At 35.5% G+C, this 26,451-nt stretch overlaps 4 protein-coding genes, 2 long non-coding RNA genes, 1 other non-coding gene and 1 pseudogene across 10 annotated transcripts; 4 read left to right on the forward strand and 4 right to left on the reverse strand.

Moving 5' to 3' along the window:
• Nucleotides 1-420: 420 nt before the first annotated feature.
• Nucleotides 421-2,290, reverse strand: LOC125608961. The gene is made up of 2 exons (XR_007339502.1): nucleotides 1,568-2,290; nucleotides 421-708 (listed from the first exon to the last, which is right to left on the reverse strand). It is a non-coding gene; the product is annotated as an uncharacterized LOC125608961 (long non-coding RNA).
• Nucleotides 2,291-5,993: 3,703 nt separating this feature from the next.
• Nucleotides 5,994-8,294, forward strand: LOC125608963 (probable 1-acyl-sn-glycerol-3-phosphate acyltransferase 5). Of its 3 annotated transcripts, none has more exons than XM_048779629.1 (4): nucleotides 5,994-6,228; nucleotides 6,738-7,448; nucleotides 7,514-7,644; nucleotides 7,721-8,294. In XM_048779629.1, the coding sequence occupies exons 2-4, from the start codon at nucleotides 6,898-6,900 to the stop codon at nucleotides 8,167-8,169; spliced, it is 1,131 nt and encodes a 376-aa protein (XP_048635586.1). In that variant the 5' UTR covers nucleotides 5,994-6,228; nucleotides 6,738-6,897; the 3' UTR covers nucleotides 8,170-8,294. The 3 variants fall into 3 exon arrangements, with proteins under 3 accessions (XP_048635586.1, XP_048635584.1, XP_048635587.1); XM_048779627.1 differs by having other exon boundaries at nucleotides 6,101-6,295; XM_048779630.1 differs by having other exon boundaries at nucleotides 6,213-6,339.
• Nucleotides 8,295-8,428: 134 nt separating this feature from the next.
• LOC125608962 (putative pentatricopeptide repeat-containing protein At3g18840) lies at nucleotides 8,429-12,160 on the reverse strand. Its single transcript, XM_048779626.1, has 3 exons — nucleotides 9,927-12,160; nucleotides 9,571-9,814; nucleotides 8,429-9,439 (listed from the first exon to the last, which is right to left on the reverse strand). The coding sequence occupies exon 1, from the start codon at nucleotides 11,959-11,961 to the stop codon at nucleotides 9,934-9,936; it is 2,028 nt and encodes a 675-aa protein (XP_048635583.1). The 5' UTR covers nucleotides 11,962-12,160; the 3' UTR covers nucleotides 8,429-9,439; nucleotides 9,571-9,814; nucleotides 9,927-9,933.
• A 1,679-nt stretch (nucleotides 12,161-13,839) lies between these two features.
• On the reverse strand, nucleotides 13,840-16,708 carry LOC106345236. 2 transcript variants are annotated; one of them, XR_007339504.1, is made up of 6 exons: nucleotides 16,043-16,708; nucleotides 15,809-15,891; nucleotides 15,342-15,635; nucleotides 15,045-15,266; nucleotides 14,731-14,796; nucleotides 13,840-14,406 (listed from the first exon to the last, which is right to left on the reverse strand). It is a non-coding gene; the product is annotated as an uncharacterized LOC106345236 (long non-coding RNA). The 2 variants fall into 2 exon arrangements; XR_007339503.1 differs by having other exon boundaries at nucleotides 15,342-15,638; nucleotides 16,043-16,705.
• A 1,597-nt stretch (nucleotides 16,709-18,305) lies between these two features.
• LOC125608964 lies at nucleotides 18,306-20,134 on the forward strand (annotated as a pseudogene).
• Nucleotides 20,135-20,147: 13 nt separating this feature from the next.
• Nucleotides 20,148-23,112, forward strand: LOC125608965 (putative F-box/LRR-repeat protein At3g18150). Its single transcript, XM_048779631.1, has 4 exons — nucleotides 20,148-21,181; nucleotides 21,413-21,869; nucleotides 22,018-22,191; nucleotides 22,283-23,112. The coding sequence occupies exons 1-4, from the start codon at nucleotides 20,709-20,711 to the stop codon at nucleotides 22,559-22,561; spliced, it is 1,383 nt and encodes a 460-aa protein (XP_048635588.1). The 5' UTR covers nucleotides 20,148-20,708; the 3' UTR covers nucleotides 22,562-23,112.
• LOC125608966 (ras-related protein RABG3f) lies at nucleotides 22,979-25,400 on the reverse strand. The gene is made up of 7 exons (XM_048779632.1): nucleotides 25,179-25,400; nucleotides 24,584-24,610; nucleotides 24,354-24,453; nucleotides 23,760-23,906; nucleotides 23,614-23,694; nucleotides 23,389-23,534; nucleotides 22,979-23,302 (listed from the first exon to the last, which is right to left on the reverse strand). The coding sequence occupies exons 1-7, from the start codon at nucleotides 25,229-25,231 to the stop codon at nucleotides 23,236-23,238; spliced, it is 621 nt and encodes a 206-aa protein (XP_048635589.1). The 5' UTR covers nucleotides 25,232-25,400; the 3' UTR covers nucleotides 22,979-23,235.
• Nucleotides 25,401-25,470: 70 nt separating this feature from the next.
• TRNAT-AGU lies at nucleotides 25,471-25,544 on the forward strand. Its single transcript has one exon. It is a non-coding gene; the product is annotated as a tRNA-Thr (tRNA).
• Nucleotides 25,545-26,451: the final 907 nt, after the last annotated feature.

A 26,451-nucleotide genomic window follows, 5' to 3' on the forward strand; every position in this document is an offset into this window, starting at 1 on the left:
AGATATTTGTATAGTCTCTTTCGGCTAAGGAGTCCAGTCCAACATATAATCAGAGATCTTATTATTAAACACAAAAGCCCATTATATGATAGAATAGAAGATGAAAACTCAACATTGATGGAGTATCTCATTATTTTACGGCCATGGAACAATGAGACCGAAGCAGAAGGTGTTGATGTTTTGAAGGACTCGATAAGAGGAGTTTGAGTGGACATATCCCACAAAGCACCACATACCAGTGAGGATACGAATAATATTCAGGCTCAATATATGATCCAGTAATTTGCACATATAATATGATACATAAACATCTCTGTTTTGAGCTGTTTGACCTAAACACTCTAATTAAACGATTTTTTTTTTGTTTTTTGTTTTTAAATTTCGTTTACTAAAGGCAATAAAAACCATATAACAGTAAAATTAGTTTGTTTCGCTAAATTTATTACCAAATAAAATTGAGAAAGAACAATAGAAAAAGTCACCTTTTAAACATAATACTAAGAACAACATAATCCATCGTCAAATCACCAATTATAAGAATACATAAGATCAGTTTTTATCGGTCATGGCCCTCGTAGGCACAACAACATTTTCCAGTAGGGTTCGGATTACACGTTCCATAGTCGTACCCAGCCACTATACAGTCATAGATACATTCATGAAGTCCGTACTTTCCTGGCACACACTGAGCTTTGCAATTTGGTGGCCCTACAGGTATACAACACACAGTCGAATTATAATCATGCATATACAATGTCGAATAATAATTTAAAAAACAGCTTAAGAATATGTATGATAATTACTATTAGGAATGGACAATATTCATGGATACCTGGAGATTTCAAGGTTTTCAGATTCATCAGACATGTTTTAACTATTTGAATTCAGATTCATAGCTTCAAGATTTTCAGAATTCATATATATCCAAACATTAGGTATTGACGAAATGGATCCATGGAAATAAATAAAGTATATCCAAACACTAAAATAATAATTGAATTTAAAAAACTAATAATATTGTATAAACATTAAATATAAAATTACAAAACATAATGTTATAAAGTAATTTATTTTTGAAAATTTAATATATTTTAAAAATATTAATAAAATACATTCATAATCTTTATAATATACTTCATGAATTTGATTCCAGTTTTGATGAATCCTAATTATGCTATTTAGATATTCAAATCGGGTTTCAGATCGGATCATGTGTTTCGAATAATAATTTCAATTCTACTACACATACATATAGCCTATACACTTTGATTAGTAGCATACGGTTCATTGAGTTAGTTTGAGTTAAGGGTCTAAATTATTAATAACTCAAAAAATAATCAATTATACATTAACATTCATTTGGCTACTACTGGTTCAATATTTTGAATGTTTGTGGCTAGAGATAATTGGAAGATAACAAAAATAAGAAGAAATATTTTGTAATAAGCACATACCTGATGCTTAAAATTCATTTGGTTACTACTGGTTCAATATTTTGAATGTTTGTGGCTAAAGATAATTGGAAGATAACAAAAATAAGAAGAAATATTTTGTAATAAGCACATACCTGATGCGGCCACAACACTATTGTTGGACATTAAAATTGCCAATATTGTTACAAGAAAAAAAGTCACAGAGGTTTTTGTGATAGTCATTATATATTTCTTCTAGCTTTTGTTTCTATCGAGAGGAACATCTGTTAATATTTGCTGTTCCCATGATAAGTTCTATTTATATGAATTAATGTCAAAAGGTTTCAGTTTAATACCTTTTTTAATTTTGACTATAAATGAAATTTCCGTATTTGCTGATATAATACTTTTTCTGGACAATCATCTACTAAGAATCTTTTAGCAAAAATATTAATAGATATATTTGCACATTTTCATATATGCTAATAATGGGAAGAATTTTTATAATAGATTAGTACTTGAGTATGTATTGACACGGTACAGCCTATCGGCTAAGTATGGATTGACACGGTATAGCCCATATAATAGAAGATGAAAACTCAAATCAATAGAACATATCTCATTATTTCACGGCCATGAAAAAATAAGACCGATATGTTATGATAAGAGGAGTTTGACTGGACAGATCCCACAAAGCATCACCGATAAGCACCACATATCAGTGAGGCAGTGAATAATATTTCCAATCTCCATATGATCCAATAATTTGCAAATATATAATATATATATATACTAGAGATTTTTTCCGCGCTTCGCGCGGATTGTGTCTTATAAATTTATTTTATTTATAATATTATTTGTTGGTTTGTTTCTTTTACATTAACTTTTTGTTTTTCCAATGTTAGTTTTTCTTAATTTAATTTTATATGTTTATAATTTTTTATTTTTTTTTGTTGTAAATGGAGAATTATATTTTTTATTGATGATTTTTTGTATGTGACATAAACTTTTTGAAATTTTAAAATAATGTTATATATAATACGATTAACACATTAAAGAAGAAAAACATATTCAGACACATTTTACAAAAAGTTTTATAGGCATAATTTTAAACATTATATATATAAATATATATTATAAGTTTGAAACATGTAAATGCTTTCTAAAGCTAAATACTTTTTCTGAGTTTACATAACTTATCGAAAGTTTTATCTCTTTTTAAATTTAAATCACAGAAAAAAATATCAAAAAGTCAGTATAGATGGATTTTTGGGCTTTTAAATCAACACTGAAAAATTACATGAATCAGATAACAACAGTTTTATAAACAACTGGATAAAATTTGACCGAGCCAAAAATTTTTACACAATATGTTCTTTCTTCTTCAAATTGCGAAGAGCCTATAGGCACAAGAAAAAAAATCATAATTTTTGTTTTCACTTATATAACATTTTTTTTCCTTTACACACGGAGTTTATTACACTGCTATAAGCAATGGAGAACTCTATTCATATAAGATTCACATCTATGCATTTTGACAAAGAAGAATTATAGTCATCTTTAGTTTCAGAATGGACCAACTTCAGTCATATACACTATATTTTCTCTATGATTCAAATCTTACAATTTTAATATATGTGCAGATTTCCATGTGAAAAAGCACGCACGCCATCTATCATTCAAACTATTACTTTTTCCAAAGTAAACACTATAATCCTCGTTTGGTTAGCTCCACAAACTAATCTCTTTGGATCAGTTTACTAAAAAATATGGATACTAAAGTCAGAAAAGAATATAAACACTATCAACAACAAATATTGGCACAAGACTATTTGGTTCAAGGAACATATTCCACGTAATACGTTTATATCATGGCTGGCTTTGCGGAGAAGACTGCCAACCAAGGATCGCTTGAGGCGTTGGGGGTTAAATGTCTCAGGAACGTGCGTCCTTTGTAATCTGGAAATAGAGACTCACCATCATCTCTTCTTTGAATGCTCTTTCTCTCGCTTGATATGGGAGCCTTTTGCTGCTGAAGTTTGGATTTCTCCTCCGGCCGATCTACACTCTGTTGCAGCCTGAATCAATCAACCTCGCGTCAACGCAGGTGCGCATGCTACTCCAGTCATCAAGCTATACTTTCAGTCAGCCATCCACCTGCTGTGGAAAGAGCGTAATGCTCGTGTGTTCACAGCTGTCTCCTCACCTTCATCAGTCATCCTTGCCTCTCTCGACCGTATGATGCGTGACCGTCTCCTCTCTTACCCGGCAAGTTTTTCTTTCTCCTTTTCTCTACTTCTTTTTATCTTTCTTGTATAAGACCTCCTTGAGGTTTTTTTTACCTTGAGTTGTTGTTGGTTGTTTTTGTGTTTCCTTGCTGTAATAAGTTGTTTAAAAACAACAGTGTAACCTTTCAGAAAATGATAATCTTAACATCTTACCAAAAAAAAAACAACAAATATTGACTTATTTATGTGAATATATATTTTATTTTAAATCATTATAGTGGACGAAGAAAGCACCATAATTTGTACAACAAATTTTCTTAGATTCACCTCATCATACTCACCATTTTACCATTTTAATTACATAATTTTACATGAGCTTCTTCACCCTCCCCGGTTATTTTCTCTTTATTTATAACTACAATATAAAGTTATAAACTATATATATTATAAATTAATAATTTATTTACCCTTGAAGTCTAACGATTAAAAATATAACATAATTCAATATAGATATATGATTCTATTAATAAATTAGCAGTTACAAATTTGAAATTTCTAGAAATATCAAAAGTCTTATGTTAGTTAATTATTTTCTAAATGACGTCTATTTTTAGTTTTTTTTTTGATGAGAATATTTTGGATGAGGTGGATAGTCCCAAAAGACTTGAATTTAGTCTCTTTTATATAGTAGGACTAGAGCCCGTGTCCGCGCTTCGCGCGGATTAGATGTTTAATTAAAGAACAGTTTAATTAAAATTGAGAGTTTTGAAGTTTCTGAAAGTGTAAGTTAAGTTTTGTTTCTTTTATAATGCGAAGACGTTGGAAACGGTGATCAAGTTTTTTATAAACTAAAGTAAGTTTGAATAATAAATTATGTTGATGAATTTAATATTCGTAAGAAAAAATAGTATTTGAATGTGCCTATTTAATTGACGTAGAAAGCTGTAACGTAAATTTTAAAAAAGTTGACTGGTGCCGGTTGCTATGAGGCTTAGGATAGCAATTTATTCCTCTTTTGGAAGTATTGTATGATATCAATATCATTGTTAAAGTAGAAACGCGATCCAGGTGTGGTTGTGAGTGATAGTTTCCCTGAAAAAGTGAAATATTTGTAAGCATTTAGTTTGACATAAACTTTATGTTTAGTTTATTACCTTCATGTAACCGTAGAATGATACTTGTGATGATTACGATTTGGTTTTTCCTGGTAGATATACGATTTAACTCCCTGAAATTAGACGTCTCCTTGTCCCATAAAGTTAAACGTACCAGTTTGGATCTACAAATAATTACTGTATTATATTTCAATTTTTTTATATTTTCTATATATCTAGGGTATTAGGGTCATTTTGGGAATTTTGCTACATGTCATCTCTACAATTAAAAAAATAAACATGAGATGGATAATTTTATTTAATGTTGGTAATATCTTATGCATCATCTATAAAATAAATATATATTCATATATAACATTCCAGATTTAGTAATATTATTATTTTTATATAATTATATAATTTGTATTACTAAAGCTTTTATATCATTTTTATTAGTCTTATACAATTTGATATAATATATATCAAATCTATATTAAATTTTATTAAGATAATAGTAAAATCTATAACATTTAATAAAATTTAATTTTAAATATAAGTTAGAACAACACTAAGAACCTCAATTGAAATAGCATAATAATGGGATGCGTGAGAAGCTTTGTGATTCAACACGCCTCCGGTCACTGTGGCGAAAGACTAAACAAAAGCATGTAATTTCATAAAATAGAATGAGCTTCTTAGTTTCTTGATATCATATACCGTAAGTGGATATTGGGCTGACTTCAGTATTGACTGGGATTCAAATAAATTGTTTGGGCTTCGTAATTGACATGGATATCAGTCCAGTCTGAGATGAGCTGGTAGATTGATTGGCCATGAATTTTCTGCCTATGTGGCACACCTTAGAAGCCCCCAAAATAGCTCCTTTTATATAGTAGGATATTATTTCAAAACTTTTCATTTTGTGCCACATAAGAAAACCAATGAAAAAGACCACGGAATTATTTAGGCGTCATAACTTATTATATCACCTTGAATGCCAAAATTAAGGCATTAAATTAGTAGTATGAAGCTTTTTAAGCCAAACGAGAATGGAAGACTCACAATCTACGAGTTATTTCAAAAAAAAAAACATTTTTTAATGGTAATCAAATTTAAAAGTAGAAGGTAACAAACACCAAACGAAAAACCAACAAGCAAAAAAGAAACGAAGATATTACCAAAAAAAAAAAGAAACGAAGAAAACACACAACATTAAAAAGCTAGCTAGTATTAAAAAAGGATGAACAAACAAGGACGGTGACGTGGTAGAATCTAATATTAGCGAAAGAGGAGCGGACAGTAGTTTAAATTTCCGCACCTTCCGTTGTTGGGTTCTTTGTACAAGAGTGGTGGCATAAGCCGTAATTAACAACCACCTCCGAGCCCTTTTTCAAAACCGGTCGTAGTCCCTTGACTCCTTGGTGATCTTTTCTCTCGGCCATTAATACACCTTTCTCCACTGTTTATAAAACCCCCGAAGCTTCATGATAGGTGGTAAGCTGTCTTCTTCTTCTATCTCCTTTCCAGCAAACTTTCTGAAAATATATAAAAATCTTGATAGGTGGGTGGATTTTACAACTTGCATTGTATTCTGATTATTTTTTTGTAAGTTTGTAATGTTCTCTTGTCTGATTGTTTATTTTTTTAATTCCTTCCTGAGTTTTGAGCTATCATGGTCGGAAGTTTTTTTTTTTCTTTTTTTACAGTGTATATAATATACGAGATGCTTCTAAAAATAAAGCTTCTTTCTTTTTTTATATTTTAAATCCAGCTATAAGTCAGATTCTTAGTTTTTTTTAATCTATTAATTAATCTCTCAACCCTTAGTGTGTTAAGTAATTAAACATTAAGGATTTCTCAGCTTCGAGTCTTTTTAAAAAAAGTTCAAGACATTTTTTCCATAGTTTGCTTCTCTTTTGATCAATATATTGTGTTATGTCAAGTGCTTAAATTCTTTATCATCCTAAAATATTTTCCTAAAGTCTTTGATCATATAACTGCAGGTGAGTATGTTTGCCAAGAAATCTGTTCTGATGTTATCACCATATGATCTCTAATGGTGACTAATCTATGGTAACACCAGATTGGTGAAATTCAATATTTATTGAATCAAGAACACACACAACAGGAGGGGGATATAGATTATCTTTAAGGTGTCACAAAATGGAAAAGAAACTTAAAAACTCTAATAACCTGTCTCTGATAAGAATGTTAAGAGGTATCATATGTCTGATGGTGTTGGTTTCAACAGCTTTTATGATGTTGATTTTCTGGGGGTTCCTATCAGCTGTAGTGATGAGGCTTTTCAGCTTACACTACAGCCGTAAATGTGTTTATTTCTTCTTTGGCTCCTGGCTCGCCTTGTGGCCTTTCCTCTTTGAGAAGATCAATAGAACCAAAGTTATCTTCTCAGGGGATAAGGTTCCTTGTGAGTCACGAGTGTTGCTCATTGCCAATCACCGAACAGAGGTTGACTGGATGTACTTCTGGGATCTTGCACTGCGTAAAGGTCAGATTGGGAATATGAAGTATGTCCTTAAGAGCAGTCTGATGAAGTTGCCTCTGTTCGGTTGGGCGTTTCACCTCTTTGAGTTTATCCCCGTTGAGCGGAAATGGAAAGTAGATGAAGCAAACTTGAGGCAGATGGTTTCCAGTTTTAAGGATCCTCGAGATGGTTTATGGCTTGGTCTTTTTCCCGAGGGCACAGATTACACGTAAGTTCCCCTCTTCTTTGGACTTCTTTAGAAACCTTTTGGTTAAAAGCATTTTTACCATGCAGAGAGGCTAAATGCGAAAGGAGCAAGAAGTTTGCAGCTGAGAATGGCCTTCCAGAACTGAACAATGTGTTGCTTCCCAAGACAAAAGGTTTTGTCTCCTGCTTGGAAGAATTGGATTCCTCACTTGATGCAGGTTTGTTTATATACTTTTGCTGGTTTGCATCAGTGATTTAACCAAACTCTTTTGCAACTATTTGCACTTGTTGCAGTTTATGATGTGACCATCGGTTACAAAACCCGTTGTCCGTCTTTCTTAGACAATGTCTATGGTACTGAACCATCAGAAGTTCACATCCACATCCGTCGAATCAGCCAAAACCAAATCCCAAATGAAGAAAAGGAAATCAATGCTTGGTTAATGAACACATTCCAGATCAAAGACCAGCTGCTCAGTGAGTTCTACTCTCGTGGCCATTTCCCTAACGAAGGAACAGAAAAAGAGTTCAGCACAATAAAGCAACTCATAAACTGCTTGGCGGTGATTGTGTTCACGATCATCTGCACGCATCTCACCTTCTTCTCGTCGATGATCTGGTTCAAGATATATGTCTCTTTGGTCTGTGCCTACTTGACCTATGCTACTCATTTCAATCTTCGTCCTGCGCCTCTTGTTGAGACTGCAAAGAAAAGCTTCTATAGTAAAAAATTGAACTTTTAATGTTATGTCATTTCGCATGATGGAATAATGTTTTTCTTTTAGTATATATTTTGAGGTTAAGACTCTATCCAACTTCTACTTATGAAATGTGAATCCAAGCTGCAATAAATGAACTCTTACTCTTATCTTATATGTCTTCATTGATTCATCTACACATGTTAGCTCACAGCTTGGCAGGTACAGAACACAAAAATACAACCATAAGACACCTTTGACTGCTACTTAACTCACAGAAGCACTACAGTTTCACCACAAGCAGAATAAAATATCGTTTATTCTCAATAAAAAATTGTCAAATTGGGATAGGATAATACGTCCAAGATATATCAAAAGTACAAGAAGTTGCATATGAAAGCAATTAAATTTGAGTCCCCAATAAAGTTTGAGGACACCAAAGAAGGCCCGTGACAAGTTAGCACATTGGAACGAAAGTAATGCCAATGTCTCACGGGTGTTCTTACTTTATATTACATTAAAAGTATCATAAGACAACAAAAGAATATCGATTACACTACATCTACATGTATAGTATAGACCATCTCATACATTCGATATTCCCCTACATATGCACTTAAATAGATATGCACATGAGATTAGTTCTGAGATTAGTCACAAGATTATTGTCTTATATGATACTAGGGACCCATGTTTTCAAGTTATTATGATAATTTTATAGATCTAATCTCACCAGTAACGTGCCTATCCTCTCTATATAAACCATTTGAAGCAGGTAACCTAGCCTATCCTAAGCTAAGAAATAGCAAACCATCTAGTACTTGCAAAACAATCTCTCAAAATACTCAAAGCAATGGAGCCAAACACTAAGCTTGTCCTTATTACCTTGGTTCTTGCCTTGACACTCACGGCAGCAACGGGAGAGTTCTGTGGTATGAGCGTTTCTGATCTGTACTCTTGCAAGCCCTATGTGCAGAGTAAGAACCCAGTGACCTCCGCGATTGATCCCAAGGGCCCTTGCTGCACTGCCCTGTCAAAGGCTGACTTCCAGTGTCTCTGCAAGCAGAAAACCAAAACCAATCCTTTTCTCAGTTCGATCGACCTCGACCTCGCTTCTAAACTCCCGGAGAAGTGTGGATTATCTGGTGCAACTTGCTAAGACAGGTTTCCTTTTCGAAGGTTTCGCTTTGTGTTTTGATTTTCTTTTATGAATCCATTGTTCTTGTACTGTTTCTGTTGCCGTTGTTGTTCTGTGTTGGTGTGTGATGTTGTTTCAGTTGTTGTCTTAACTCCATTGTATTGTGTTGCTTGATTTCTTCAAAATAATAAAACAAAAAAAAGTATTAGTAAGAGTGATTGCAAAAAGGAAACATACATTCAGCTCTAGAACATGTTAAACGGCACAATGAGTAATGAAAACAAAACAGAGGTTCCATTAGCACTCACATGACCTTGTATGGGTGAGCTAAGTTAAGACTTAACATGCCCTTCCATGATTCCATCAATGGAGGAAGTTTTATACAACCACTTTGGATAAGAAAGCTTAGGTTTCTTGCTTCTGAATCTTCTGGCTGATGCAACAGCTTCAAAAGAGCGATCATCCAACAGAGGCAAGTAAAACAGAATGTGGACACTCAAAACAGTGATGACCAACAATCACTGATGATGAGAAGAACACTGAGAAAGCTATCTGCGAAAAAGAATCCAAGTACTAAAAATCAGTGAAACTACACAAAAACAAACAGAGAACATGGACCTCAAGTCCTCTGAGTATTCTATAATAATGTACAAAAAATTGATACCTCTTTCTTAAGCAATCATTTCAGTCGAATCCTTAGTCACAAAATGTAGCATAGAATATATAGCTTCAGTTCTGAAATGCGAACTATCAGAGGACCTAAACATATGAAGTTGATTATCAATATATGCCCAGCTGCACCCATAAAACTTTCCCAGCTCCTTCCCTCTCATACGATTCCGTATCTGTCTCATCTCATCCCATCTACCAGACGAGGCATAAGAGTTAGCAAGGTGAATATACCGAGACCCGTTACATCCATCAATGTCTAACAGTTTCTCTTCCACTTCCTTCACAAGCTCTGTACTCTTGTTCAAGTTACAAGCATTTAAAAACGCTCCAAGAATAACAGCATCTTCTTCAGATTCATCAATACCTTTCATTAGTTCTATGGCTTCGTCTAATCTATTGGTCTTTCCGTACAAATCTATCATGCAGGTATAGTGACCAACCTCGGGGGATATATTGCAAACCTCTGTCATCGACTTGAAGTACTTCTCACCCTCTAGAACTAAGCCACGGTGACGACAAGCTGATAGGAGCGCTATAAACGTGATCTCATCCGGCTTGAGTCCAGCTTCAGTCATATCTTCAAAGAGCTGGAAAGAGTTTTCGTCATGTCCATGATGAGCATAACCAGATATCATAGCGTTGTACATAACTGTATCTCTCTCGAAGCTACTATCAAAGACCTTTGCAGCATACTCAACGTTCCCGCATTTTGAATACATGTCAACAAAAGCAGTCACAAGTTTCTTATCCATTAAAATCCTCGTTCTCAAGCTGTGACCGTGAATCTCCTTCCCCGGTTCGATTGAAGCTTGTAAAGAGCATGCACCAAGGATGCTAACCATGACCGAAGAATCAGTAACTTTGTTCTCCTTGGCTATAAACTCACGTGCAAGTTCAAGGACATAATCAGGTTGACATACTTTGAGATATCCCAAGAACATTGCACTCCACACCACTAGATTCTTCTCGGAGAAAGAATCAAACAACCTCTTCGCTTCCACCATCTTGCCCTGAGACGAGTAACCCACAATCATCGAAGAAGTTGAATACAAGTCGCCAAAACCATATAACAAATGGACAGACTCTGCATACTTCATATCTCCACACTTACAGTAAACATCAACAATCCCATTGCTTATAAACTTATTAGAATATGATCCGATCTTCACCACCCGACCATGCACTTCCTTTCCAATCTTCAAGCTCTTCAAACTACTCACAACATTTAGTACAGCCGCGGTTGTGTGTTCATCCCATTTCAACCCACTTTCCTCCATACTAACAGCAATCTTCAAAGCTTCTTCATCAAATCCATTCTCCGCATATCCCCAAATCAATGTATTCCAAGAAACTGTATTATTCATTTCTGGATTCCTCCAGAATATACTCAAAGCTCTGTCAATGTCACCTTCTCTACAATAAGCAGCAACCATCGCGTTCTTAGCCACACCATCAATAACCTCAACACACGATCCATCAAAGACACTACAAACTTCCTTAAACTTCCCACATTTTGAGTACATGTGAACGAGAGAACTCACAGCAAACTTGCTTGCATCATTCCCTGTTTTCACCATAACGCCATGCAACTGCTCACCATAAAACGCGTTGGTTAGCTTCGCAGAGAGTTTGAGCATTATGGTGAGAGTGAAATCGTCAATCCAAACCCCGTCCTCTTCTTTCCTTTGCATCTCACCAAACATCTCAATGGCTTCACTCTCACACCCATCAGCTTTGGCAAACCCTGAAAGCAGAGTGTTATAGGTTACCAAATCTCGTTTAGAAATAACCGTTCTGAACAGTTTATTCGCTTCTTTCAAATCGTTGGACTTTACGTAGGCCGAGATCATAGCGTTCCATGAGTAAACGTTTCTCTCAGGCATTTCGTCGAACACCTTCCGAGCTTCCTGTAATAAGCCATTTCTTGAGTAGATATTAACGAGATGGTTCGAGGAGACTGTTGTCAGGGCTAAACCAGCTTTAATGGAACGAGTGTGATGCAAAAACCCGTGTTTTACGGAATTCATGCTAAGCTTCAGACAAGATTCAAAGATTTCAGCATGAAGTCACCATAGGCGGAGCGTGACGTCATGCGCTGATGCAGAGCATAGAGAGAGGCCGCCGGAGAGAGCAAACAACTCGTCTCTATAGCTGGGCTTTAAGGTCCAAGCCCGTTAGTAAACTGATTAACTAATCTTTTATATTTGTACTCTTTTTTATATCAAAGTTTTTCTTGATACTCAAAATTTTCAAAAAAATTATCCTTAAGGAGATATATTATATATATTTATTTCGTTCAAACTCGGTTATATAATTTAATTCGTATATCATGCTTACGAGTCGCGTGAAAATCATGGTTTACTTTAAGCATATTCAAGTGTTCATACCACTTTTGTAACCTATATTGAAAAAGAAAAAAAAAACTTTTCGAAGACAGTTAGACAGGGCATCCTCAATTTATATTCAAATGTATATAGTATATACCCACTTTACGATCTTATTTTATAGAGACTAGGGTGTGGTCCGCGCTTCGCGCGGAGTGTGTTATTAGATGTTGTTTGATTATTAGGTGGTGTTACGAAGTTTCTCGCTATAATGATTTATTCCAAATAAAAACTGATGTGTACATGTTATTCCAAACCCACCTTACCAGCTACGCATACTCAGGTCTTAACCATGAGGGTCTTCGGGATATGGTTTATTATTAGTTTCTTTTTTTTGTGCTAAAACCAACTACACCACGAAACCTTGTGCTTTTGTTGCATATTTCATGTGTTGTGTGGCAGTATTTATCATTTTTGTTGCATGTTTTGTCTTTGGTTTCATACTTAATGTTTTAGCGGTGATTATGATATGGTAAATTAGTCATGGTGATCGTTAGTTTGTCGAATTAGTGGGTGGTAGTCTGGAATTGTTTATGGTAATGGTATGTTTATGTGTTTCGTAATTATTAAGTAGCTATTCCTTTTTAATTTTTATAATTGTTGAGGAGGATGGTCAGCTTGGGTTTTCATTGTAACAAACTTACGATCCAATTTATCCAAATCTTTGGACTCACATATATAATTTGTTGATGGCCAGTCGGCAAAATTCATAGAATATTATTTCTTTAGTTTGAGGGTTTATTTAGGTGTCGACAATATATTATTTGAGTGTAGTGGTGGTTTTATTTATATCTTTTGTACCTTAAGTTCACGCTCTCTAATCCTAAATTTATTAATAGAAAATTTATTTTAAAAACCGAGTTTATGCCGGATTATTATGTTAAAACTACATGTGCAAGGAAAACAGTTATGGTATTTTAGGCAAGTAGAACTGTGCAGAAGTGACGACCTCACCTACTTTTGGAGATTTAGGAGATACATATTTCGTAGTTAGTAGGTCAAAGTTAGGAGCTTAGTTGTAGAATTAAGAGTTAAAACTTTAAGTTTGGACCAATATGAAAACAATATTTAGGAGATACATAATTCCCGACGGGTACTGCAGTAATACATACATATATGTGTGCCATTAACCCTTTAACCCTTAGAAGTGGCTGTCAAAAAAAATCCTTAAAAAAATGGAATGACATACCATCTCTGGTATCGTGAAGCTCATAAAAGAAGTTAAGAGAAAGGCAAACGATAAAAAATATCTACAGGAAGAGACTTGTGAACTCAGAAATTTTTATTAATATGATTTCCACAATCAAAGGTAGGAAGGATGGGTAGTTATGTTTGAAAATTGGAGCAACATTGGAATTTTTGTGTCGATAGATTCCAAGTGGGGTGAGCAGGTGGATATTGTCCTAGTGGTACCACCAGAGACAGCTAAAATGGTTAATATGTTCATGCGAGCATCCCAGTGAGAACCCTCCATGGTCGTAGGTGTTCAAGTCATAGTTACTTTGTCAAGAAATTTAATGATTGTTTTAAAGAAAGTAATTACCATTTACGTAAGACTTTTGTAATGTTAAAACATTAATTTGAGAAGAACTTGGTCTAGTGTTATACATAGAGCATTCTATCATGCAAATGGTTCTCTCCCCACTTCATTTGAGAATCTCCATAACTAAATTGAGAGAGGAATCAACAGGGTTGGGTCCAAACTCTTGCTCAAAGAAACAACCATTTCCCCCCGTTATGGTAGAGTAACCCCTAACTCGCATATAACAGAAAGTGAGCTGATCCAAAGTAGTGTTAGAACGGTGACGGTGACGATTAACCACATGACTGAAATCTTGGAACCACTCGCAGTGTGTCAAAAGAAGTCGTTCGGTTTCTCTTCCAAAGATCGTACTTGTTGAGAAAGATTGGATGAGTGTGATTTCAAAGAGTTTTCTTGGTGAGTAACATCTTCTGGTTCTGTCTTTTGTAATCCGGTCACAGTCGCTTATCAAAACAACAATTACAGCCACCTCAAACGTTTTCAAAATGATCCATCAAGTTTTAATTTCACTGAGGCTTGTAGAAGGTAATCCTATTAACTGGTACCTGAAAAATACATTAAAAGTATCTATAAATATTATGGAACTGACAGGGAGTCAGATTAGACTTACCATAACAAAGAATCATGGTGGTCGAAAGGATCAAGATCCTCTCTAGACTATACCCAAAAACAGAAAAATCAATGCTTGAGTAACTGACCCATTCGTTCTTAAGACTGAATTAGAGAGTTCGTCACAATGCTGAGGTTTTCAAACTTAATTTTCCAAGGAAAATAACTGAGGAATTAAATAGTTCATGCTTATGGCACTCCGTTACCAATATATTCACAGCTAGAAAATGCGTATTGCAGAAGAATATATGATGGCTTACATTAATTCTTCATTTAGTCCTCCTTTGTCCTTTCTGCTAAAATAGCCAAAACTGGATCTGAACTTTCTGCATCACAAATACAAAATCACCGGAACATAAATCAGTGCAAGCTTTGATAAACTAAAACCCACGTAAATCCATGGTCTAGTTTTAAAGAGAAACGTAAATTCAAGTTTCTTTAAAATAAAAAGAAACGTACGTAAATTCAAGTTTTGGAGTCATTGAAACCACTATGAAGCAAAACGTACGTAAATTCAAGTTTCCACTAATTAATTGATTTAGGAATCTCCCAAGCAAAAAAGTAATCAACTAACCTTCTTATAAGACGGGATCTATCTCTTAACTTCCTGCAGGGCGAGATACCGGTGCGCTTGGCAGGTTTATAACTCCACAAACTCTACCTCAACGGTCAGTTGGGTCATCCGACTACACAGCTCTATCTGGGTTTGCAGAGAATGACTTCGCTCATTGAGGTTGACCTGCGAGTATACACTTTCTTACGTCCAATACCTGATCTTTGTGGTTTACACCATAACCTAGCCATCACCACCAAATCAATCTCCAATTATAAGAAGAGTAGGAAAGAGGTGAATAAGGAAGTGATAAGGTACCTCTTTGGAATGGTGGACACTTGAGGTAAACTTGACGAAGAAGAGAACAGTCCTTGCCGCTTGAACAATGTCAATAGTAAACAAAAACTTCAACAACCATCTAGCTCAATCCGGATTCTAAAAAAATTCAATATAAAATATAGCTGATGGTGATTAAGTACTTGCCTCGTCTATCTTTTTATTTTAGCTTTCTGCATTTGCCCACTTCTACAGTCGCATACTCATATCAAAAGGTTCCAGCCACTTTTTTCAGACTCCATGAGATGATATAGTTCTTTGATCAAACAGATTAGGCTGCTGATAAAACAAATATGAAAGCAACAAAAACATATAATCACTGTGTATAATCTCATTTAATAAGCGAGATTTTTTTAAAGGAAACTATTACAAAATAAGCAATCCTCCTCAGATCTAAAAGATGGATGAAGAAGATTTTGGATACACAACACAGATCCAATCTTTTTTACCTTATGTTTACTCTGCTTTCCAGTACCGGCCTCTCAAATCTGTGCAATGAGATTGTTTGGTGTTTCAATTCTGCTTCTTTTGACTGCAAAATAAGATGTGAAAGTCTTCAATGTAAGTCCATAGAAATTGAAACCAACCACGAACTTCAAGTGCAATCAGGATGCATAATCAACTTAGCAAAAACAAAACCATGTAATTCAACATTTGAAGAAAAGAAAGGCAAAATTTTGAACTGTCAATAGCAGAAGTCTTGAGCTGCAGCAGAGCGGAGATGCTGGCTGTATTTCAACGCAGAAATCTCGCAACACACTCTCCGGATAAGGCCTATTGATCATCAGAAGAGGACGAACTCCAATCAGACCTAACAGCGATGGCGAAGAAGACTGATCATTTGTATTCAATACCATCTCGGAAGCAGTTCCAGGAAAGCACAATTCTCTTGTGTCGCAGAGAAAGAATTGTAAGTTTTATGAAAACTTACGAAAGTGAAGAGGAAACGATTGAACTACTCGTTAGAGAAGAGAATGATGTGGCTAGTGGGCCAAACAAAGGTCCAGTTTCTCTAAATAGGTCCAGTTTCTCTAAATCTCGTCCAAGAAGTGCTGACATGGCTAAAGGAATGTTTTTCATTGGTTAGAATTTCCATGCTGATGTGGACACTCTATCTGCTCACCATATTCTCCTTTTAGTATTGTAGATGACCGTTCAACCAAAATGCCTTTACTTTCAGATTATCATTATCTTACAACTTTTGCCATTTTATTGGTTCTTATATATGGGTCAACCGTTTGAAGGTATGATATTGGTTAATGTATATGTAGCTTCATTTGATTGCTACAGCCTACGTATATATATGTATCCCATTTATTATCTGTTCAATTCAAATTTTAATTGGTAAGTAGTATACATATACAGTAGTCATGAAACTTGTCGCCTGCTGCTTGAATCGGCTACAAACATTAATATACATAGACGACGGTCAAACTATACATGATCCGCAATCAATGAATACAATCGTTTGTTCACAATGATAAGCATGCATACACATGATTCATGTCGAATCTAACAAAAAAAACTTTATGTATATATATATATATATATATAAGTTTACTTTGTGAACATATATACTAGACTTAGTCAAAAAAAAAAAAAAAACATATATACTAGACAAAACCACAACTAATTATAACTGGTCCACAAATCCACCCATAGCTTAGTTTAAGTAGGAGCTTTCAACGTACAGCACATGCCACATGTCTCCTTATATGTAATGATATTGATTTGGACAAGAACTTTCCCATATATATTTACAATCCACAAAAAGTAGTTCTGTGATTTCCCATACTCCAGTTGTGAATGGGACGGAGTAGACGGTTTTTCTCATAAGAAAGCTAGCGCAGATTTTTTTTCCTACCAAAACATAAAATCATGTTTTCCATCATAAATAAGTAAAATTGGTTTTCTCATGTATATAATTTAAGATAAAATTAACAAACTGTTGTTTCGAAAAAAATAACAAACTGTAACAAAGTATTTGGATGCCCGCGGATAACCCTAAAATTAGAGGGTTGATTTTGAGTTGTCCTAATGGTTTAGGTTTTATTCAGGTTTTCATAATAGGATACTAGAATTTTTATGGACGGGTTTTTTTTCGGGTTCGGGTATGATAGGTTTTTTCCCCGACATCCCTAAGCGCAATGCATATGATGGATAAGATTATAGTATAACTGGACATTTTAACCTGGACCCAAAAATTTCTAAGTACCTATCGAATCTAAATATTTAAGAGCCAAAAAAATCTGGACCCGAAAAAAACCGGTCCGAATCTGATCCGAAGACCCGAACGCTCAGGCTTTCATTATACTTTGGTGTTCTATAACGAGTGCAAAAACTGAAGCCCATTATTACTAGATTTATATGAATTTTAGCAGTTATAATAAAGAAAAATATAGGAAAGAAACTTTAAAAATTAGTCTTTTCTAGAAAAAAATATTTTTACAATTTCTTTTGGCATCTGCCTGTTAATAAATAGTTTCACATTTTAAAGTATTTTGATTTAATTAAATATAAATATTATTTGGTTCAAAAACACCAATGAAGATACTTTAAGGATGAAGCTCTTTTTATATGAAAAATAAAAAAAAATCATAAGATATTTTACTTCCAAATGTCACTATGTGACTAGCTTAGTTTTTTTAAAAAAATACTTTTTTCTGTTTAATAAAACTACATTAGGATATAAATATATAATCTGTGAGATAATATGAGGTTCTCTAGGACTGAGAAGTGTGAGATTTTTTTAGATTTTTTAGAGAACTATATATATAAAATCTGCGCCTTAAGAATACATGTAACAAACTAAGATGGGCGACGACAGGAAAATCGAAGGCGCAGTAGACTTGATCAGCAAAAAATACACATCAGATCATTCATAATAGTATAACACCAGCGGATGACACTGGCCTCCTGGCCACAATAGTATTTGAGCCTAAGTATTTGTAAGAACTGAGAAAGAGGAAACTATATGTAACGTTTTCTTTAAGTCCTATATATATATATAGAAGCTGTGCCCTAAGAATAATATCGCAAACTAAGATGAGAGAAGACAGAAAAGTCAAAGGAGCTGTAGACAAGATCAGCAATTTACCAGATGTGATCCTCCAACACATACTCTGCTTTGTTCCGACCACCAAAGTAGCCATCAGTACTTCCCTCTTGTCTAGACGATGGAGGCATGTATGGTGCGAGGTACAATCTATCTCCTTAGATGTCGATTCACTGACGTCCGATCCGGTAATAGAAACCCTAACTCGCTACACAGCTCCCAAGACAAAGAGTTTTCAGCTCATAGTAAAGCTCACAACACCCACTAGAAACAACATACCCTACTACATCGAAATTAGGTTGATCAAGTTCGCTATGTCACACAACGTTGAGAATCTGTCCCTCGATTTCTCTCGTAGTTATTATTATTATTATGGATATATGCTTCCTGATTTCTTCTACAGCAGTTCTTCTGTCAAGCAACTCACCATGACGTTAGGCTCTTACCAGACGATTGTTCCCGAGTGCACTGTGTCTTGGACATCCTTGCAGAAGTTATCCTTGAGATTTTGTAGACTCTGATGAATCAATGGCCAAGATTCTATCCGGTTGTCCTGTCCTTGAGAACTTAACATTGTATCACTGCAGTGAACTAAAGGTTCTTGATCTCAGCAAATCTCTACGTCTGAGAACATTCGTGAACGTTTGCGGGCCAAACCAGATTTTGCATGACTCTCACTTATCATGTTCTTTGGTTGATATCGCTTCTTTGACCGAAGCTAATCTGGAAATTTCCTCTATCCCATTGAAGCCTAAATTTAATGGTGATTTTCTCCAAGGCACGGTAAAGATGCTAAAAAAGTTAAAGAACGCAGAGAAGCTTAAGCTTGGGGGAAACTTTATTCAGGTACATATTTATTGCATTCTCTAATGCCTAAAAAATCAGTTGGTTACACTTATCAATGTCTTCTATATGGATTATTTTCTCATTAGACGTTGAATTTATATAAGTTCTCTAAGAACGTTTGAATTGTTTTCATTCTGTTAGATTTTATCTCTTGCTGAGATTGGTGGTGTTCCTTTTCCGATGTTCAAGGTCAAAGTATTGACTCTTGATACTATGATCTGTCAGTGTGTCATTCCTGGTATAGAAAGACTTTTACAAAACTCTCATGATTTAGAGAAGCTAATAATAAGTGGAAGGAGTTGCAGCAGCATACTGGTATATTTTTACCATACGTACAATCTCTTTTTTTTCTAGCTATTATCGAGTTCAAATATATTCCGTTTTGAACTTTTGGCATGTTTGTACAGGAGGGGGTGCATCTTGCTGAATACTTCAAATCGCAATCCTTGAATACGTATCAATGCTGGAGATCAAAAAATGGTTTCAACTGGAATACGTCTTGTTGGAATTTACAACCAAAGCATGTCACTTCATTTGTGGATCTTGTTCTTAAAAACACTGAGAAATTAGACAAGATGGACGTACGGTTGGATGAACGTTACGTTCAGTTTAAAACTGAAGACGTGGTGGTTCCAACACTCTCTCCCAATCGCAATGTCACCATTGTGCTCTCCTCCACCACTAAGTTGATTGACATCATATGAATGGTGAATCATAGGGGTTAAAGTCTTTTGAGTGTCATTGAACATGTTTTATTTATTTATTTAATATTTAACATCCGAGTCTATTGAAATTTGAAACACAATAAAAGAAAATTCAGTCCCATATAAGTGGACTTTTTAAGAGCATATAAAAAAAATTGAGTAAAGCACATCATACCACTCTGCTGATTCCACCATCCACGTCGACCTTGTTTCCGATTATTACACTTGCACTAATGCGCCTGCCTATTGTGAAATTTCTGTTTACAGAGAGGGGTGAGAAAAGGCTTGAATGTGTACGTACCTGGATCAGAAACTCTTCTCTCCAGTTGTTGAGACTGTCAAAAGATTTCATGGAAAGAACACAGCAATGGCCACCACGGTAAAAAGCTACACCAAGGCTCTGAAACCTGTCTTGTCCATCTGTATCCCAGATCTGTAATAACCCACCCATTGACAGAAAACACACATAAACAAGTGAGCTTTGAACAAGCAAAGAGGGTAGCTCCTACAAATGTAAAATGAGACGCAACACTTTGGACAATTTAGAGAAAATCATTAAGAACCACATGAACATATCCTAGCGGCTTGCCTCAGTCAAAAAATAATTAAATGCGTATGATGTGTATTATACATACAGTACTTTGGTGTTGTATAACGAACGAGTGCAAAAACTGAAAGCCCATTATCTTACTGACAAATAAAAGTTGGGAAGAGATTAGAAAAAAAAAGTAATTAAAAACATCGATGGGCCCTAAATATAAAAGCTGTGCCCTAGTGATAATACTGCAAACAAAGATGACAGACGACAGGAAGATCGAAGGAGCTGAAGACTTGATCAGCAATTTACCAGATGTGATCCTCCAACACATACTCTGCTTTGTTCCGACCACCAAAGTAGCCATCAGAACTTCCCTCTTGTCTAGACGATGGAGGCATGTCTGGTGCGAGGTACCTTCTCTCCCCTTAGATGTCGGTACACTGACGACTGCAGCTTCGGTAAACGAAGCCCTAACTCGCTACACAGCTCCCAAGACAAAGAGTTTTCACCTCACAATAAAATACGTAATGAAGAACATACCATACATGGACACGTGGATCAAGTTCGCCATGTCACACAGCGTTGAGAATCTTTCCCTGGATTTCCTTCATCATTATTATAGATATAAGCTTCCAGATTTCCTCTACAACAGTTCGTCTGTCAAGCAACTCAACATTAAGTTAAGCTTTTATCATACAATTGTTCCTCCCGAGTGCACTGTGTCTTGGACATCCTTGCGGAACTTATCATTGACTTGTTATAGTCTCTCCGATGAATCCATGGCCAAGATTCTATCCGGTTGTCCGATCCTTGAGAATCTTTCCCTGAATTTCCCTAGTCGTAGTCATTATAAGCTTCCTGATTTCTTCTATAACACTTCTTCTTTCAAACGACTCAACATTACGTTAAGCCGTAACCAAACGATTGTTCCACAGTGCACTGTGTCTTGGACATCCTTGCACAAGTTATCCTTGAAATTTTGTAGACTCTCTGATGAATCCATGGCTAAGATTCTATCCGGTTGTCCGGTTCTCGAATACTTAAAATTGTATCACTGCGGTGAACTAAATGTTCTTGATCTCAGCCAATCTCCACGTCTGAGAACATTGGAAGTAATACGTAACATGACAACGGTTCGGGGGCCAAGACAGATTGTGGCACCACACATCCATTGTCTCAGACTGTATGACCCTCAGTTATCATGTTCTTTGGTCGATGTCGCTTCTTTAACCGAAGCTAGGCTGGAAATTTCCTGTGTCTCATTGAACTCTGACTTCAACGCTAATTTTCTCCAAGTCGTGGTGTTAAAGATGCTAGAAAATTTAAAGAACGCAGAGAAGGTTAAGCTAGGGAGAAACTTTATTCAGGTACATATATATGTTTTTGGCCTCATATTATTGCATTCTCTAACTCTAATTATTGCACTATCAATGTCTTCTATATGGATTATTTTCTCATTAGACGTAATTTATATAAGTTCTCTAAGAACGTTTGAATTGTTTTGCATTCTGTTAGATTTTATCTCTTGCTGAGATTCGTGGTGTTCCTTTCCCGGTGCTCAAGGTCAAAGCATTGACTCTTGATACAAAGATCTCTCACTATGTTATTCCTGGCATCGAAAGACTGTTACAAAACTCACCTGATTTAGAGAAGCTAACAGTAGGTGGAAGGGCTCCTTTCCGCATGCCGGTATATATATTTACCATGAACCTCTCTTTTTTTCAGCTATCATTGAGTTCGAATATACCCATAAACCGAATTTGTATTTTCTATTATACAGGTGGTATTTCTTGACAAATACTTGAAACTACAAGGCTTTAACGTGAACAAATGCTGGAGATCAAAAGATGGAGGAGCCTCTTGGAATGAAGAGCACTGTGTGGATGCAAAATTAGAGCATGTGGCTTCATTAGTGGAACTTTTGCTTATAAACTGTACAGAGAAATTATATAAGATTGTCCTACTGTTGGATGAACGTTACCTTAAGTTTAAAACTGAAGACCTGACTGCAACACTTTCTCACAATAACAATGTCACCATTGTGCTGATCTCTTTATAGGGGGTTATAAAGTCTTTGAGTGTCATTGAACATTTAATATTTGTTTTTATGCAACTTGTATGTCTACTTTATTACTTGCGATTTGTACTCGAAGCATGGAATCAAACTCGAAGAGCATATGATATGGAACCAGTGAGGCTTAGAACCTGAGAAGGAGAGACTTATTCATCACCTCTTTCACTGTCGATCACTATCAAACTATGATCTAAAATAACTCATATCTTCTGCGCGGTATATCCTACAGCACGAAAAGGCATACAAAACTTACTAAAAAAAACTCACTTATTTCGAATTTGGTCATGGAAGCTTGGCTAATACTCCAAGGGATGCTTGAGGAGGATATGTATGAGCTTTTTTAGTGGCTTTAGGTGGGAGACTCCAAGGGTAAGCTTAGAAACTCAAACCAGGAGGTTGAGATTGGACCAAACAAACACTGAGCTCTCTTGTCTTTTATAGGAAATATGTGTTTTTTTTTAAAGAAACAACAAATACTTGCTAGACAAGTCAAATCATTTTGAAGGGTTCGTTAAGCCCACAAAAGAACAAATTTACAGCATGTAATGTAAATAAAGTTTAGGGATAACTGGTGAAGAAAGAGATATGTGATGGGAGGAGAGACACGTTCCACCATTGTTTAAACTCAAAAGCATATTCTTCCGGGAGAGATACTCTCCTTAGCATTCGCACCCTGTAGACCTCTGTTGGTTGCTTGTCCCAACATCGATTGTGTCTGGCAAGTATCTAGAGAGAGAGAAAAAAAAAGACAAAACGTTGAGACCAAACTCGTATGTATGTATGCATGGAGTCAGATTTGTAATGAAACTTACAGCTCTTCCTCTTCTCCGCTCTTGAGCGCGTTCTTGGCAATGCATTGGAACGCCTCCTCCACATTGGTGCCTTCCTTAGCAGAGGTTTCAAAGTAGGGAATGTTTCCCTTCGAAGCACACCAGGCTTTAGCTTTCTTCTCTGAAACCTGTTATAAAAGTCAACATTCATGTTACATCTCAGAGACATTCATGTCACAATGGAGAATCAAGTAAAGCACATCATACCACTCTGCTGTTTCCACCATCGACATCCACCTTATTTCCGATAAGAACAAACGGAAAATTCTCTGGATCCGATGGACTCGCCTGTAAGAGGCATCGCGTTAATGCTTTGTCTATTGTGAGAGGTGAGGAAGAGCTTGAATGTGTACCTGGATCAGAAACTCTTCTCTCCAGTTGTTGAGATTGTCAAATGATTTCATGGAGTTGACATCATATACAAGAACACAGCAATCAGCACCCCGGTAAAAAGCTACCCCAAGGCTCTGAAACCTTTCCTGTCCAGCTGTATCCCAGATCTGTAATAACCCATCCATTGACAGAAACAAACACACATAAACAAGTGAGCTTTGTTCAAGCAAAGAGTGTAGCTCTCCAGTTGTTGAGATGTGAAAGGTTGACCACTGTGATCACAATCCTTGGAACAGTTCAGAGCTATTTTTATTTGTGGTTTTATAATTATCAAGAAAAGCTATTCAGAACCACATGAAAATATCCTAGTGGCTTGTCTTATTCAGAACTAATTACTGATTGCCTGACACTAGCACAAAAGCATGGCAATATTATTATAGGAAGCATGATTCACGAGAAAGGTAAGCCTGGAAGTGTCTGGCAGAAACTGATTAGGTACTTGGCGTTTTTTAAACCAACACCTCGCATAGTCAAAAAAATATCTATTGAATATACAAACTACAGCAGCAAAAGCAAAATTAATGTAATTCAGTGATTAAAGCTCAAGTAAGAACCTGTAAAGTGAAAAGACGATCTTCAAACTGGACTTCCTTAGTCAAGAAGTCCGCCCCAATGGTGGCCTTGTACTGGTTGCTGAACTTTTTATTAACATATCTGAAGTTAATCGTGTTAAACCAAAAAACAAAAGCGAAAACTCATCTGACTTCGAGAAAGATCCAGCCAAATCATTAAACAAACTACTACAGTATTACTTGTTAGTCCATTGGAAACAAAAGAAGGATACTGATTCATCAAAGATGTTTTCCCCACCCTGCAAAATCACAAATCATACAAGTTCAGATTTTTGTTTTCTCTCAAATGAAGATAACATCAAAAAAATCTATCTAGGATGATTACACCATGATCCTGTTAAGCAAAACTCTAAGTTTTCTCAAATAAAATGCCGGCAATAACATACAAAACCTAGGAATCATAAAGTTTGCAAAATTACATGTTAAAAACCCAAGAGTCAAAATATAAAAAAAGAAAACATAAAATAAACTGAAAACATAAAATAAACTGAAAACAATTTATACATTAAGAACGTGGTAAAGTAAAACTCAAGTTGAAAACGTCCAAGTTTGAGACTAGGTCAGCTCAATTTTTTCAAATTAGCCTCGTAAAGTTGTGGTCTTTGATGAACAACACGAAAGTAAACCTCAATATCAAATTCAGCATGATACTAAGAGATAAATCAACAAATCATACGAGTATCTAAACCCCACAGGAAACGATTTAGATAAAGCCACTCAGTATAGTCATCGGAAAAACATCAAATCACGTGCGATGAGCAAATACAAACATGAGAAAATAGAATCTGGGGGGAGAAGAAAGCTAACCCGCTATCGCCGAGGATGATGACTTTGAGGAGGGTACGCCTACGGGACGGCATCGAATCGGATCTAAAAGAGAGAGAGAGAGAGAGAAAGATTCTACGATCTGTGTCTCTGGTATGTTCTGTGGAAGAGGACGGTGTTTTTCTCTCTGGGACCTGGAGAGTCTAAGCTGTTCCTGATCTGTCTTGTAAATTTCTCTTTTAGGCGACTAGTGTTTTGTCTTTTATACCAAAAGCGAATCATTATGTTCCTTGTGCTTTAATTATATTTTACATATTGAAAAAGCTGCTAAACAGCTCTCGTAGCTCAGTTGGTTAGAGCACCCGTTTAGTAAGCGGGAGGTCTTGAGTTCGACTCTCAACGAGAGCATTCCGTTAACTTAATTTTCTTTTTGTCCTTCCTCCCATCAGTTGTTATTGATTTTTTTTTCACGTATTGTTCATTTATCCGTGTCCCGCCGTCTTTGGAAAACCAATCATTTTTTTAACACTAAGGGTATGACTGGTTTTCCCGCTACCACCCGCAAACGCAGCTTTTGCGGTTAGTAGCGGTTGCTGGCGTTTTGCAACAATCGCTCAAACCGCTCTAAACCGCTCCAAATCGCTCTGAACCTCATAAATTCAAAAGCTGGTTCCAGCTAGCGTTTGCGGTTGCGGGCGTTTGCGGGAGGATAAAAAAAAATTATTTTTTTTCCAAAACAATATAAATACAAAAGTAAAAAAATTCAATAAAAAAATTAAAGTGAAATTATAAAAATGCTAAAATATATCAATTAAATTTTAATTAATATTATAAAACTTTAAAATAAAAATATTTTCTATATTTTTTAAAAAATTAAACTATATCTTTCTAAATATAAATTTTATATTTATTATAATATTATTATTTTTGATATTTTTATAATTGTATAAAATGTAAATATTATTAATTTATTATTTAACAGCTGCTGCATTTGGTAGTTAACCAGTCATAAGTATCCCGCAAACGCACAAATTTCTAACCGCAGAACCAGTCGTACGAATCTCTTAAAACCGCTAGAAACCGCAACCATCCGCATCCGCAAACTCCCGCAACCGCAACCGCAACCGCTGCGGTTAAACCAGTCAGGCCCTCTTTACTAATTTTGCTGACTAACAACAAAGTCATGATGAAGATCCATGGTTACAAAAGGTGGTACATAAAAAGTGATAACAGAAAGTTCATTTTGAGTAATTGGTTGCTTTGCTAGTTTATCAGCCACTTTGTTTCCATTTCTTCTTGTCCATAGGAACCGAAC

Source organism: Brassica napus, chromosome A5, assembly GCF_020379485.1.
Source record: "Brassica napus cultivar Da-Ae chromosome A5, Da-Ae, whole genome shotgun sequence".
Lineage (NCBI taxonomy): Eukaryota > Viridiplantae > Streptophyta > Magnoliopsida > Brassicales > Brassicaceae > Brassica > Brassica napus.